Raw genomic sequence first — 16,677 nt, forward strand, 5'->3', positions numbered from 1 at the left:
AGTCTAGTTTTTAATACATGTAGCACATCTTTCAATGAAAAGCGTGTTATAAATAAAAAGTATTATTAATATTGTTAATATTGTTATTATTGAAGGTGCCGGTTCAGGCTGTATACGCACCTGCTAATTTCCACTGTATCTAGATTAGGTTTCTATTTAAACTCTGATTCTGTCTGCATATTCTGCTTATTGTTGTCGTCCTGCACCATTTAAATGTGAGGAGATTGTGTGTCTGATTGTGTAGGAGACGGGTTCAGGCTGTCTCTGGATCAAGATGACAGGAGACCCCTCAGCTTCCAGAAGTGTTTTGCCCACTACGACGTGCAGAGTGTCCTGTTCAACATCAGTGAGGCTGTGGCCAGTAGGGCCACTCTCAGCCAGAGGAAGAACACAACCACTGGCGCCTCGGCTGCTTCACAGGCTGGAGCCAGAGGTGGAGCTCCATGTTTAGGACCAGGACTTGGGCCGGGAGGTGGCCCGGGGACAGGGGTAGGACTGGGGGCAGATGGAGGCCTGGGAGGTGGTCTTAGTAGTGGAACTACCAATACCCCAATGTTTGAGTCTCCTCTGGGTTCCCGAGAGGACCTGAACCCCAAAGAGAACCTGGACCAGGACGAGGGCGACGGGAAGAACAACGGACTAGTCCTGGGGTGCCCCCACTTCCGTAACGAGATCGGTGGAGAAGGGGAGCGCAGGATCAGTCTCTCCAGGGCTAACAACGCCTCTCACAGCGGTGGAGGAGAGAGCTGCAGCTTCGAGTCCTCCCTCTCGTCCCACTGTACCAACGCTGGGGTGTCAGTGTTGGAGGTCCCTCGAGAGAGCCAGCCGATACACAGAGAGAAGGTGAAGAGATACATCATAGAACACATTGATCTGGGAGCGTTCTACTACCACAAGTTCTTCTATGGGAAAGGTAAGAATTACGTTCCTGCATTACATTGATGGAAGATAAGAATCTATCTGCAATTTTAAAGCTGATCAACTCCCTAAAAAATATATATATACAGTTGATGTCGGAAGTTTACATACACCTTAGCCAAATACATTTAAAGTCAGTTTTTCACAATTCCTGATATTTAATCCGAGTAAGAATTCCCTGTCTTAGGTCAGTTAGGATCACCACTTTATTTTAAGAATGTGAAATGTCGGAATAATAGCAGAGAGAATTATTTATTTTAGCTTCTATTTCTTTCATCACATTCCCAGTGGGTAAGAAGTTTACATACACTCAATTAGTATTTGGTAGCAATGCCTTTAAATTGATTAACTGGGTCAAACGTTTCGGGTGGCCTTCCAGAAGAGTCAAGTTTGTAGGCCTCTTGCTCGCACACACTTTTTCAGTTCTTGTCACGCGGGACTAATTGGGTGAAAGAAATCAGACGCAGAGAGAAAAATATTCCTTTTACTGCTTCACAAAAAATCATAAGCCCAAACATACAGGGTGCAGAGAAACACTTCAAAAAACCCAAAACACAACGCAATCCCGCACAAAACAAGGGCGGGTCAAACTCCTAAATAAAGGGAAGCTTATTACGCAACCAAAAAAAACACAGGTGCAACTAATCAGATAACACAAACAGACAAACGAAAAGGGATCGGTGGCGGCTAGTAGGACGGTGACGACGACCGCCGAGCACCGCCCGAACAGGCAGGGGAGCCAACTTCGGCGGAAGTCGTGACAGTTCTGCCCATAAATTTTCTATGGGATTGAGGTCAGGGCTTGCTTCAATATATCCACATAATTTTCCTGCCTCGATGCCATCTATTTTGTGAAGTGCACCAGTCCCTCCTGCAGCAACGCACCCCCACAACATGATGCTGCCACCCCCGTGCTTCACGGTTGGGATGGTGTTCTTCGGCTTGCAAGCCTCCCCCTTTTTCCTACAAACAGAGCGATGGTCATTATGGCCAAACAGTTCTATTTTTGTTTCATCAGACCAGAGGACATTTCTCCAAAAAGTATGCTCTTTGTCCCCATGTGCAGTTGCAAACCGTAGTCTGGCTTTTTTATGGCTTTTTTGGAGCTGTGGCTTCTTCCTTGCTGAGCGATTATGTCGATATAGGACTCATTTTACGGTCGATATCGATACTTATGTACCTGTTTCCTCCAGCATCCTCACAAGGTCCTTTGCTGTTGTTCTGGGATTGATTTGCACTTTTCACACCAAAGTACATTCATCTCTGGGAGACAGAACGCTTCTCCTTCCTGAGCGGTAGGACGTCTGCGTGGTCCCATGGTGTTTATACTTGCGTACTATTGTTTGTACAGATACATTTGGTACCTTCAGGCATTTGGAAATTGCCCCCAAGGATGAACCAGACTTGAACCAGACAATGTTTTTTAGGTCTTGGCTGATTTATTTAGATTTTCCCATGATGTCAAGCAAAGAGGCACTGAGTTTGAAGGTAGGCCTTGAAATACATCCACAGGTACACCTCCAGTTGACTCAAGTGATGTCAATTAGCCTATCAGAAGCTTCTAAAGCCATAACATCATTTTCTGGAATTTTCCAAGCTGTTCAAAGGCACAGTCAACTTAATGTATGTAAACTTCTGACCCACTGGAATTGTGATACAGTGAATTATAAGTGAAATAATCTGTCTGTAAACAATTGTTGAAAAAATTACTTGTGTCATGCACAAAGTAGATGTCCTAACCGACTTGCCAAAACTATAGATTGTTAACAAGAAATGTGTGGAGTGGTTGAAAAATGAGTTTTAATGATTCCAACCTAAGTGTATGTAAACTTACGACTTCAACTGTACCCCCTTCCATAGACATAGACACACACCAGTCCAAAGTTTTAGAACAACTACTCATTCCAGGGTTTTTCTTTATTTTTTTCTACATTGTAGAATAATAGTGAAGACATCAACACTATGAAATAAGACATATGGAATCATGTAGTAACCAAAAAAGTGTTACACATATCAAAATATATTTTAGATTTTAGATTCTTCAAATAGCCACCCTTTGCCTTGATGACAGCTTTGCAAACTCTTGGCATTCTTTCAACCAGTTTCACCTGGAATGCTTTTCCATCAGTCTTGAAGGAGTTCCCACATATGCTGAGCACTTGTTGACTGCTTTTCTTTCACTCTACGGTCCGACTCATCCCAAACCTCAATCTCAATTTGGTTGAGGTCGGGTAATTGTATAGTCCAGGTCATCTGATACAGCACTCCATCACTCTCCTCCTTGGTCAAATAGCCCTTACACAGCCTGGAGGTGTGCTGGGTCTTGTCCTGTTGAAAAACAAATGATAGTCCCACTAAGCCCAAACCAGATGGGATGGCGTATTGCTGCAGTATGCTCTTGTAGCCATGCTGGTTAAGTGTGCCTTGAATTCTAAATAAATCACAGACAGGGTCACCAGCAAAGCACCCCCACACCATCACACCTCCTCCTCCATGCTTCACGGTGGGAATCAGACATGCGGATATCATCCGTTCACACATCTCACAAGATGGTGGTTGGAACCAGAAATCTCCCATTTGGATTCCAGACCAAAGCTAGTCTCAAGACCAAAGCAAGTCTCTTCTTCTTACTTATTCCTTCAGTGGTTTCTCTGTAACATTTTGACCATGCAGGCCTGATTCACACAGTTTCCTGTACAGTTGATGTTGAGATGTGTCTGTTACTTGCACTCTGTGAAGAATTTATTTGGCTCATTCATCCCCCCTCTTCTCCCCTGTAACTACTCACCAGGTTGTTGCTGTCAATGAGAATGTGTTCTCAGTCAATTTAACTGCTAAAATAAGGGTTAAATAAAAACATTTAAACATTTGGCCTGCAATTTCTGAGGCTGGTGACTAATGAACTAATCCTCTGCAGCAGAGGTAACTCTGGGTCTTCCTTTCCTGTGGCGGTCCTCAGGAGAGACAGTTTCATCATAGCTCTTGATGGTTTTTGCGACTGCACTTGAAGAAACTATTAACGTTCTTGACATTTTCCTTATTGACTGACCTTTATGTCGTAAAGTAATGATGGACTGTCGTTTCTCTTTGCTTATTTGAGATGTTCTTGCCATAATATGGACTTGGTATTTTACCAAATAGAGCTATCTTCTGTATACCACCCCTACCTTGTCACAACACAACTGATTGGCTCAAACGCATTAAGGATAGAAATTCCACAAATTCACTTTTAACAAGGCACACCTGTTAATTGAAATGCATTCCAGGTGACTAACTCATGAAGCTGGTTGAGAGAATGCCAAGAGTGTGCAAAGTTGTCATCAAGGCAAAGAGTGGCTATTTGAAGAATCTCAAATGTAAAATATATTTTGATTTGTTTAACACTTTTTTTGGTTACTACATGATTCCATATGTGTTATTTAATAGTTTTGATGTCTTCACTATTATTCTACAATGTAGAAAACAGTAAAAATAAAGGAAAACCCTTGAATGAGTAGGTGTTCTAAAACTTTAGACCGATGTTGTATATAATAATAATCAATTACCTTTTCACACAAGTTTTATCAGTTGCTGAAACAACTCTAAAGGGCAGAACCAACACTAATTAGGGGTGTGCAACTTTTCAGACGGTAAATGGTTAATGGGAAGAGAATATGACATCTGGTTCCCTCCAGGAGTTCTCAGCCAGACTACTTTTCTGCTTACTTTTCACACTATAAAAACCGCTGATGCTCTTCTCCTAGTGGAGACCCAGTCCCTCTAGTTCTCAACCAGTTATCTGCTCTGCACACAACAGAGAGAGCCGTGTGTGTGTGTGTGTGTGTGTGTGTGTGTGTGTGTGTGTGTGTGTGTGTGTGTGTGTGTGTGTGTGTGTGTGTGTGTGTGTGTGTGTGTGTGTGTGTGTGTGTGTGTGTGTGTGTGTGTGTGTGTGTGTGTGTGTGTGTGTGTGTGTTTTTTCGGTGTGTGTGTTTCCGGGGTGTGTGTGTTTTCGGGGTGTGTGTTTTCGGTGTGTGTGTTTTCGGGGTGTGTGTTTTCGGTGTGTGTGTTTTCGGGGTGTGTGTTTTCGGTGTGTGTGTTCAGTGTTTTTAGTGTGTGTTATTTTCTCAACTCCCAGGAAGACCAGGGATTTGTAATGTGAGAAGTAAGGTGGTGAGGGTTGAGGGGGGAGGCAGTTGTTCCTCCAGGGGGACTAGGAGGGGGTGTGGATGGGGGGGTGTCAGCATTAAACCTTGGGGCATCCAAACCACAGCACAGTCCCAGAGATCCTCATTAAAACACAACTGTGTCTGACTCTGAAAATACCACCTCTCTCTCTCAACTCATTTCATCACCATGCAGGTAGTGTGTTCCTCTCTCTCTCAACTCATTTCATCACCATGCAGGTAGTGTGTTCCTCTCTCAACTCATTTCAACACCATGCAGGTAGTGTTTCCTCTCTCTCTCAACTCATTTCATCACCATGCAGGTAGTGTTTCATCTCTCAACTCATTTCAACACCATGCAGGTAGTGTTTCCTCTCTCAACTCATTTCATCACCATGCAGGTAGTGTTTCCTCTCTCAACTCATTTCAACACCATGCAGGTAGTGTTTCCTCTCTCAACTCATTTCATCACCATGCAGGTAGTGTTTCCTCTCTCAACTCATTTCATCACCATGCAGGTAGTGTTTCCTCTCTCAACTCATTTCAACACCATGCAGGTAGTGTTTCCTCTCTCAACTCATTTCATCACCATGCAGGTAGTGTTTCCTCTCTCTCTCAACTCATTTCATCACCATGCAGGTAGTGTTTCCTCTCTCAACTCATTTCAACACCATGCAGGTAGTGTTTCCTCTCTCAACTCATTTCAACACCATGCAGGTAGTGTTTCCTCTCTCAACTCATTTCATCACCATGCAGGTAGTGTTTCCTCTCTCAACTCATTTCATCACCATGCAGGTAGTGTTTCCTCTCTCAACTCATTTCAACACCATGCAGGTAGTGTTTCCTCTCTCAACTCATTTCATCACCATGCAGGTAGTGTTTCCTCTCTCAACTCATTTCAACACCATGCAGGTAGTGTTTCCTCTGCCCCTATAACAGCTGCTGCACCTATCCACCATTATTGAGAAGACGTAAATGAATCAGGACAGTTTGAGACATGGAGAACACACACATTCAGAGGAATATGACTCCAGTCACATGACATCACATGGTGCTAGAGAACTGACTGTTAGCTCTTCCTGTGTGTGTGTGTGTGTGTGTGTGTGTGTGTGTGTGTGTGTGTGTGTGTGTGTGTGTGTGTGTGTGTGTGTGTGTGTGTGTGTGTGTGTGTGTGTGTGTGTGTGTGTGTGTGTGTGTGTGTGTGTGTGTGTGTGTGTGTGTGTGTGTGTGTGTGTGTGTGTGTGTGTGTGTCAGTGAGCTGATTTTGTCTGGCTAGTGTGTAGCAAGTCATGACATCCTCTTCATACAGAGAAGAATAGAACTACAACCTCTACCTGTTATAATGGTGTCTGTAATACACCTGTTATAATGGTGTCTGTAATACACCTGTTATAATGGTGTCTGTAATACACCTGTTATAATGGTGTCTGTAATACACCTGTTATAATGGTGTCTGTAATACACCTGTTATAATGGTGTCTGTAATACACCTGTTATAATGGTGTCTGTAATATACCTGTTATAATGGTGTCTGTAATACACCTGTTATAATGGTGTCTGTAATACACCTGTTATAATGGTGTCTGTAATACACCTGATATAATGGTGTCTGTAATACACCTGTTATAATGGTGTCTGTGGTACACCTGTTATAATGGTGTCTGTAATACACCTGATATAATGGTGTCTGTAATACACCTGTTATAATGGTGTCTGTGGTACACCTGTTATAATGGTGTCTGTAATACACCTGTTATAATGGTGTCTGTAATACACCTGTTATAATGGTGTCTGTAATACACCTGTTATAATGGTGTCTGTAATACACCTGTTATAATGGTGTCTGTGGTACACCTGTTATAATGGTGTCTGTAATACACCTGTTATAATGGTGTCTGTGGTACACCTGTTATAATGGTGTCTGTGGTACACCTGTTATAATGGTGTCTGTAATACACCTGTTATAATGGTGTCTGTAATACACCTGTTATAATGGTGTCTGTAATACACCTGTTATAATGGTGTCTGTAATACACCTGTTATAATGGTGTCTGTAATACACCTGTTATAATGGTGTCTGTAATACACCTGTTATAATGGTGTCCGTGGTACACCTGTTATAATGGTGTCTGTGGTACACCTGTTATAATGGTGTCTGTAATACACCTGTTATAATGGTGTCTGTAATACACCTGTTATAATGGTGTCTGTAATACACCTGTTATAATGGTGTCTGAAATACACCTGTTATAATGGTGTCTGTAATACACCTGTTATAATGGTGTCTGTAATACACCTGTTATAATGGTGTCTGTAATACACCTGTTATAATGGTGTCTGTAATACACCTGTTATAATGGTGTCTGTAATACACCTGTTATAATGGTGTCTGTAATACACCTGTTATAATGGTGTCTGTAATACACCTGTTATAATGGTGTCTGTGGTACACCTGTTATAATGGTGTCTGTAATACACCTGTTATAATGGTGTCTGTAATACACCACATGGTATAATGGTGTCTGTAATACACCTGTTATAATGGTGTCTGAAATACACCTGTTATAATGGTGTCTGTGGTACACCTGTTATAATGGTGTCTGTAATACACCTGTTATAATGGTGTCTGTAATACACCTGTTATAATGGTGTCTGTAATACACCACCTGTTATAATGGTGTCTGTAATACACCTGTTATAATGGTGTCTGTGGTACACCTGTTATAATGGTGTCTGTAATACACCTGTTATAATGGTGTCTGTAATACACCACATGTTATAATGGTGTCTGTAATACACCTGTTATAATGGTGTCTGTGGTACACCTGTTATAATGGTGTCTGTAATACACCTGTTATAATGGTGTCTGTAATACAGTTGTTATAATGGTGTCTGTAATACACCTGTTATAATGGTGTCTGTAATACACCTGTTATAATGGTGTCTGTAATACACCTGTTATAATGGTGTCTGTAATACACCTGTTATAATGGTGTCTGTAATACACCTGTTATAATGGTGTCTGTAATACACCTGTTATAATGGTGTCTGTAATACACCTGTTATAATGGTGTCTGTAATACACCACCTGTTATAATGGTGTCTGTAATACACCTGTTATAATGGTGTCTGTAATACACCACCTGTTATAATGGTGTCTGTAATACACCTGTTATAATGGTGTCTGTGGTACACCTGTTATAATGGTGTCTGTAATACACCACCTGTTATAATGGTGTCTGTAATACACCTGTTATAATGGTGTCTGTAATACACCTGTTATAATGGTGTCTGTAATACACCACCTGTTATAATGGTGTCTGTAATACACCTGTTATAATGGTGTCTGTAATACACCTGTTATAATGGTGTCTGTAATACACCTGTTATAATGGTGTCTGTGGTACACCTGTTATAATGGTGTCTGTAATACACCTGTTATAATGGTGTCTGTAATACACCTGTTATAATGGTGTCTGTAATACACCTGTTATAATGGTGTCTGTAATACACCTGTTATAATGGTGTCTGTAATACACCTGTTATAATGGTGCCTGTAATACACCTGTTATAATGGTGTCTGTAATACACCTGTTATAATGGTGTCTGTAATACACCACCTGTTATAATGGTGTCTGTAATACACCTGTTATAATGGTGTCTGTAATACACCTGTTATAATGGTGTCTGTGGTATACCTTTTATAATGGTGTCTGTAATACACCACCTGTTATAATGGTGTCTGTAATACACCTGTTATAATGGTGTCTGTTGTACACCTGTTATAATGGTGTCTGTAATACACCTGTTATAATGGTGTCTGTAATACACCACCTGTTATAATGGTGGCTGTGGTACACCTGTTATAATGGTGTCTGTAATACACCTGTTATAATGGTGTCTGTAATACACCTTTTATAATGGTGTCTGTAATACACCACCTGTTATAATGGTGTCTGTAATACACCTGATATAATGGTGTCTGTAATACACCTGTTATAATGGTGTCTGTAATACACCTGTTATAATGGTGTCTGTAATACACCTGTTATAATGGTGTCTGTAATACACCTGTTATAATGGTGTCTGTAATACACCTGTTATAATGGTGTCTGTAATACACCTGTTATAATGGTGTCTGTAATACACCTGTTATAATGGTGTCTGTAATACACCTGTTATAATGGTGTCTGCTGTATACATGTTATAATGGTGTCTGTAATACACCTGTTATAATGGTGTCTGTGGTATACCTTTTATAATGGTGTCTGTAATACACCACCTGTTATAATGGTGTCTGTAATACACCTGTTATAATGGTGTCTGTAATACACCTGTTATAATGGTGTCTGTGGTACACCTGTTATAATGGTGTCTGTAATACACCACCTGTTATAATGGTGTCTGTAATACACCTGTTATAATGGTGTCTGTAATACACCTGTTATAATGGTGTCTGTAATACACCTGTTATAATGGTGTCTGTAATACACCTGTTATAATGGTGTCTGTAATACACCTGTTATAATGGTGTCTGTGGTACACCTGTTATAATGGTGTCTGTAATACACCTGTTATAATGGTGTCTGTAATACACCACATGGTATAACGGTGTCTGTAATACACCTGTTATAATGGTGTCTGAAATACACCTGTTATAATGGTGTCTGTGGTACACCTGTTATAATGGTGTCTGTAATACACCTGTTATAATGGTGTCTGTAATACACCTGTTATAATGGTGTCTGTAATACACCACCTGTTATAATGGTGTCTGTAATACACCTGTTATAATGGTGTCTGTGGTACACCTGTTATAATGGTGTCTGTAATACACCTGTTATAATGGTGTCTGTAATACACCACATGTTATAATGGTGTCTGTAATACACCTGTTATAATGGTGTCTGTGGTACACCTGTTATAATGGTGTCTGTAATACACCTGTTATAATGGTGTCTGTAATACAGTTGTTATAATGGTGTCTGTAATACACCTGTTATAATGGTGTCTGTAATACACCTGTTATAATGGTGTCTGTAATACACCTGTTATAATGGTGTCTGTAATACACCTGTTATAATGGTGTCTGTAATACACCTGTTATAATGGTGTCTGTAATACACCTGTTATAATGGTGTCTGTAATACACCACCTGTTATAATGGTGTCTGTAATACACCTGTTATAATGGTGTCTGTAATACACCACCTGTTATAATGGTGTCTGTAATACACCTGTTATAATGGTGTCTGTGGTACACCTGTTATAATGGTGTCTGTAATACACCACCTGTTATAATGGTGTCTGTAATACACCTGTTATAATGGTGTCTGTAATACACCTGTTATAATGGTGTCTGTAATACACCACCTGTTATAATGGTGTCTGTAATACACCTGTTATAATGGTGTCTGTAATACACCTGTTATAATGGTGTCTGTAATACACCTGTTATAATGGTGTCTGTGGTACACCTGTTATAATGGTGTCTGTAATACACCTGTTATAATGGTGTCTGTAATACACCTGTTATAATGGTGTCTGTAATACACCTGTTATAATGGTGTCTGTAATACACCTGTTATAATGGTGTCTGTAATACACCTGTTATAATGGTGCCTGTAATACACCTGTTATAATGGTGTCTGTAATACACCTGTTATAATGGTGTCTGTAATACACCTGTTATAATGGTGTCTGTAATACACCTGTTATAATGGTGTCTGTAATACACCTGTTATAATGGTGTCTGTAATACACCTGTTATAATGGTGTCTGTAATACACCTGTTATAATGGTGTCTGTGGTATACCTTTTATAATGGTGTATGTAATACACCACCTGTTATAATGGTGTCTGTAATACACCTGTTATAATGGTGTCTGTAATACACCTGTTATAATGGTGTCTGTGGTATACCTTTTATAATGGTGTCTGTAATACACCACCTGTTATAATGGTGTCTGTAATACACCTGTTATAATGGTGTCTGTTGTACACCTGTTATAATGGTGTCTGTAATACACCTGTTATAATGGTGTCTGTAATACACCACCTGTTATAATGGTGGCTGTGGTACACCTGTTATAATGGTGTCTGTAATACACCTGTTATAATGGTGTCTGTAATACACCTTTTATAATGGTGTCTGTAATACACCACCTGTTATAATGGTGTCTGTAATACACCTGATATAATGGTGTCTGTAATACACCTGTTATAATGGTGTCTGTAATACACCTGTTATAATGGTGTCTGTAATACACCTGTTATAATGGTGTCTGTAATACACCTGTTATAATGGTGTCTGTAATACACCTGTTATAATGGTGTCTGTAATACACCTGTTATAATGGTGTCTGTAATACACCTGTTATAATGGTGTCTGTAATACACCTGTTATAATGGTGTCTGCTGTATACATGTTATAATGGTGTCTGTAATACACCTGTTATAATGGTGTCTGTGGTATACCTTTTATAATGGTGTCTGTAATACACCACCTGTTATAATGGTGTCTGTAATACACCTGTTATAATGGTGTCTGTAATACACCTGTTATAATGGTGTCTGTGGTACCCCTGTTATAATGGTGTCTGTAATACACCACCTGTTATAATGGTGTCTGTAATACACCTGTTATAATGGTGTCTGTAATACACCACCTGTTATAATGGTGTCTGTAATACACCTGTTATAAAGGTGTCTGTAATACACCTGTTATAATGGTGTCTGTGGTACACCTGTTATAATGGTGTCTGTAATACACCACCTGTTATAATGGTGTCTGTAATACACCTGTTATAATGGTGTCTGTAATACACCTGTTATAATGGTGTCTGTAATACACCTGTTATAATGGTGTCTGTAATATACCTGTTATAATGGTGTCTGTAATACACCTGTTATAATGGTGTCTGTAGTACACCACCTGTTATAATGTTGTCTGTAATACACCTGTTATAATGGTGTCTGTAATACACCACCTGTTATAATGGTGTCTGTAATACACCTGTTATAATGGTGTCTGTAATACACCTGTTATAATGGTGTCTGTAATACACCTGTTATAATGGTGTCTGTAATGCACCTGTTATAATGGTGTCTGTAATACACCTGTTATAATGGTGTCTGTAATACACCTGTTATAATGGTGTCTGTAATACACCTGTTATAATGGTGTCTGTAATACACCTGTTATAATGGTGTCTGTAATGCACCTGTTATAATGGTGTCTGTAATACACCTGTTATAATGGTGTCTGTAATACACCTGTTATAATGGTGTCTGTAATACACCTGTTATAATGGTGTCTGTAATACACCTGTTATAATGGTGTCTATAATACACCTGTTATATTTGTGACTGTAATACACCTGTTATAATGGTGTCTTTAATACACCACCTGTTATAATGGTGTCTGTAATACACCTGTTATAATGGTGTCTGTAATACACCACCTGTTATAATGGTGTCTGTAATACACCTGTTATAATGGTGTCTGTAATACACCTGTTATAATGGTGTCTGTAATACACCTGTTATAATGGTGTCTGTAATACACCACCTGTTATAATGGTGTCTGTAATACACCTGTTATAATGGTGTCTGTAATACACCTGTTATAATGGTGTCTGTAATACACCTGTTATAATGGTGTCTGTAATACACCTGTTATAATGGTGTCTGTAATACACCTGTTATAATGGTGTCTGTAATACACCTGTTATAATGGTGTCTGTAATACACCTGTTATAATGGTGTCTGTAATACACCTGTTATAATGGTGTCTGTAATACACCTGATATAATGGTGTCTGTAATACACCTGTTATAATGGTGTCTGTAATACACCTGTTATAATGGTGTCTGTAATACACCTGTTATAATGGTGTCTGTAATACACCTGTTATAATGGTGTCTGTAATACACATGTTATAATGGTGTCTGTAATACACCTGTTATAATGGTGTCTGTAATACACCTGTTATAATGGTGTCTGTAATACACCTGTTATAATGGTGTCTGTAATACACCTGTTATAATGGTGTCTGTAATACACCTGTTATAATGGTGTCTGTAATACACCTGATATAATGGTGTCTGTAATACACCTGTTATAATGGTGTCTGTAATACACCTGTTATAATGGTGTCTGTAATACACCTGTTATAATGGTGTCTGTAATACACCTGTTATAATGGTGTCTGTTGTACCACAAATAAAATAAAATAAAATTGTATTTGTTACATACATGTTAGCAGATGTTAATGTGAGTGTAGTGAAATGCTTGTACTTCTAGTTCCGACCGTGCAGTAATATCTATCAAGTAATATCTAACAATTCCACAACTACTACCTTATACACACAAGTTTAAAGGGATAAAGAATATGTACATAAAGATATATGAATGAGTGATGGTACAAAACGGCATAGGCAAGATGCAGTAGATGGTATAGAGTACAGTATATACATATGAGATGAGTAATGTAGGGTATGTAAACATTATATTAAGTGGCATTGTTTAAAGTGACTAGTGATACATTTATTACATAAATGTTTCATTATTAAAGTGGCTGGAGTTGAGTCAGTATGTTGGCAGCAGCCACTCCATGTTAGTGGTGGCTATTTAACAGTCTGATGGCCTTGAGATAGAAGCTGTTTTTCAGTCTCTCGGTCCCTGCTTTGAGGCACCTGTACTGACCTCGCCTTCTGGATGATAGCGGGGTGAACAGGCAGTGGCTCGGGTGGTTGTTGTCCTTGATGATCTTTTTGGCCTTCCTGTGACATCGGGTGGTGTAGGTGTCCTGGAGGGCAGGTAGTTTGCCCCCGGTGATGCGTTGTGCAGACCTCACTACCCTCTGGACAGCCTCACGGTTGTGGGCGGAGCAGTTGCCGTACCAGGCGGTGATACAGCAAGACAGGATGCACCACAATTGTGCTTACGTAAAAGTATGTGAGCGTATCAGGGGCCGAATTTCTTGAGGTTAAAAAGACGCTGTTGCAAAGTAACTGAGCTAAATGACTATCGCCCGTAGTGCTCACTTCTGTCATCATGAAGTGCTTCGAGATACTAGTCAAGGATCATATATCATATACCTGACACTCTAGACACACTTCAGTTTGATTACCGCCCCAATAGATCCACAGATGATGCAATCGCCATCACACTGCACACTGTCCTATCCCATCTGGACAAGAGGAATAGCTATGTAAGAATGCTGTTCATAGACTACAGCTCAGCATTCAACACCATAGTACCCTCCAAGTTCATCATTAAGCATATGTAAGCAATGTCTCCACGTGCTCTGGCAGCTTTCATGGCTGGGATTAATTATTTCCTCTTCTGGGGCACAGCTTCAGGATAGTCCTTGTTGAGGAAGATATACGTTCCTCTCAAGTTCTTGGCTCTTTCCAGAACAGCTACCTTGTCCTTGAACCTCAGGAACTTGACCACTATCGGCCTGGACCTGTCACCTGCTCCTGTCACTTGGGCCGGTGGTGGGTTGTCTAGTCCTGTGGGCGCTCTCCACCTCATTCTTCCTGTGGTCCATCTTCAGTTTCTTCGAGATCATTTCCCTCACTTTGTGGATATTCGGCAATTTCGTGCCATGTTGTTCCGCCTTGATTGTCCCTGGAGATAATCTGATTTCTCCGTCATTGTTATCATGGATTCACACACAGAACTGATGTCCTCTCTCAATGACTTACAGATTGCTGTCATCTTACCGTTCTCCTGTTTCAACTCATTGAGCTGACCCTGGGAGAACTGCAAACTGTTCTTCAGGTCCTGGACCTCTCTGTTCTCCTGTTTCAACTCATTGAGCTGACCCTGGGAGAACTGCAAACTGTTCTTCAGGTCCTGGACCTCTCTGTTCTCCTGTTTCAACTCATTGAGCTGACCCTGGGAGAACTGCAAACTGTTCTTCAGGTCCTGGACCTCTCTGGTCAGGTCATCCATTATGTTATTAGTTGACTCCACCAGTATTGTTCTTCATGTCCTGGACCTCTCTAGTCAGGTCATCCATTATTTTATTAGTTGACTCCACCAGTATTGTTCTTCAGGTCCAGGGCCTCTCTAGTCAGGTCATCCATTATTTTATTAGTTGACTCCACCAGTATTGTTCTTCAGGTCCTGGACCTCTCTAGTCAGGTCATCCATTATTGTATTAGTTGACTCCACCAGTATTGTTCTTCAGGTCCTGGGCCTCTCTAGTCAGGTCCATTAGTTTATTAGTTGACTCCACCAGTATTGTTCTTCAGGTCCTGGGCCTCTCTAGTCAAGTCATCCATTATTGTATTAGTTGACTCCACCAGTATTGTTCTTCAGGTCCTGGGCCTCTCTAGTCAGGTCATCCATTATTGTATTAGTTGACTCCACCAGTATTGTTCTTCAGGTCCAGGGCCTCTCTAGTCAGGTCATCCATTATTTTATTAGTTGACTCCACCAGTATTGTTCTTCAGGTCCTGGACCTCTCTAGTCAGGTCATCCATTATTGTATTAGTTGACTCCACCAGTATTGTTCTTCAGGTCCTGGGCCTCTCTAGTCAGGTCCATTAGTTTATTAGTTGACTCCACCAGTATTGTTCTTCAGGTCCTGGGCCTCTCTAGTCAAGTCATCCATTATTGTATTAGTTGACTCCACCAGTATTGTTCTTCAGGTCCTGGGCCTCTCTAGTCAGGTCATCCATTATTGTATTAGTTGACTCCACCAGTATTGTTCTTCAGGTCCTGGGCCTCTCTAGTCAGGTCCATTAGTTTATTAGTTGACTCCACCAGTATTGTTCTTCAGGTCCTGGGCCTCTCTAGTCAGGTCCATTAGTTTATTAGTTGACTCCACCAGTATTGTTCTTCAGGTCCTGGGCCTCTCTAGTCAGATCATCCATTATTTTATTAGTTGACTCCACCAGTATTGTTCTTCAGGTCCTGGGCCTCTCTAGTCAGGTCATCCATTATTTTATTAGTTGACTCCACCAGTATTGTTCTTCAGGTCCTGGGCCTCTTTAGTCAGGTCATCCATTATTGTATTAGTTGACTCCACCAGTATTGTTCTTCAGGTCCTGGACCTCTCTAGTCAGGTCATCCATTATTGTATTAGTTGACTCCACCAGTATTGTTCTTCAGGTCCTGGACCTCTCTAGTCAGGTCATCCATTATTTTATTAGTTGACTCCACCAGTATTGTTCTTCAGGTCCTGGACCTCTCTAGTCAGGTCATCCATTATTGTATTAGTTGACTCCACCAGTATTGTTCTTCAGGTCCTGGGCCTCTCTAGTCAGGTCATCCATTATTTTATTAGTTGACTCCACCAGTATTGTTCTTCAGGTCCTGGACCTCTCTAGTCAGGTCATCCATTATTTTATTAGTTGACTCCACCAGTATTGTTCTTCAGGTCCTGGGCCTCTCTAGTCAGGTCCATTATTTTATTAGTTGACTCCACCAGTATTGTTCTTCAGGTCCTGGGCCTCTCTAGTCAGGTCCATTATTTTATTAGTTGACTCCGCCAGTATTGTTCTTCAGGTCCTGGACCTCTCTAGTCAGGTCCATTATTTAATTAGTTGACTCCGCCAGTATTGTTCTTCAGGTCCTGGGCCTCTCTAGTCAGGTCATCCATT

General features: G+C 40.5%; 1 protein-coding gene across 4 annotated transcripts in view; it reads left to right on the plus strand.

Annotated features, from left to right (window-relative positions):
* sipa1l2 (signal induced proliferation associated 1 like 2) overlaps positions 1–16,677 on the plus strand; it is a 467,180-nt gene that overhangs the window by 196,990 nt on the left and 253,513 nt on the right. For all 4 annotated transcript variants that reach the window (XM_071391253.1, XM_071391254.1, XM_071391255.1 and 1 more), the window contains exon 5: positions 245–913. In XM_071391253.1, coding sequence (XP_071247354.1) covers positions 245–913 — 669 coding nt within the window. The remainder of the gene's footprint in view (positions 1–244; positions 914–16,677) is intronic.

This window comes from Salvelinus alpinus, chromosome 3 (genome assembly GCF_045679555.1).
Source record: "Salvelinus alpinus chromosome 3, SLU_Salpinus.1, whole genome shotgun sequence".
In the NCBI taxonomy this organism is placed as follows: Eukaryota; Metazoa; Chordata; class Actinopteri; order Salmoniformes; family Salmonidae; genus Salvelinus; species Salvelinus alpinus.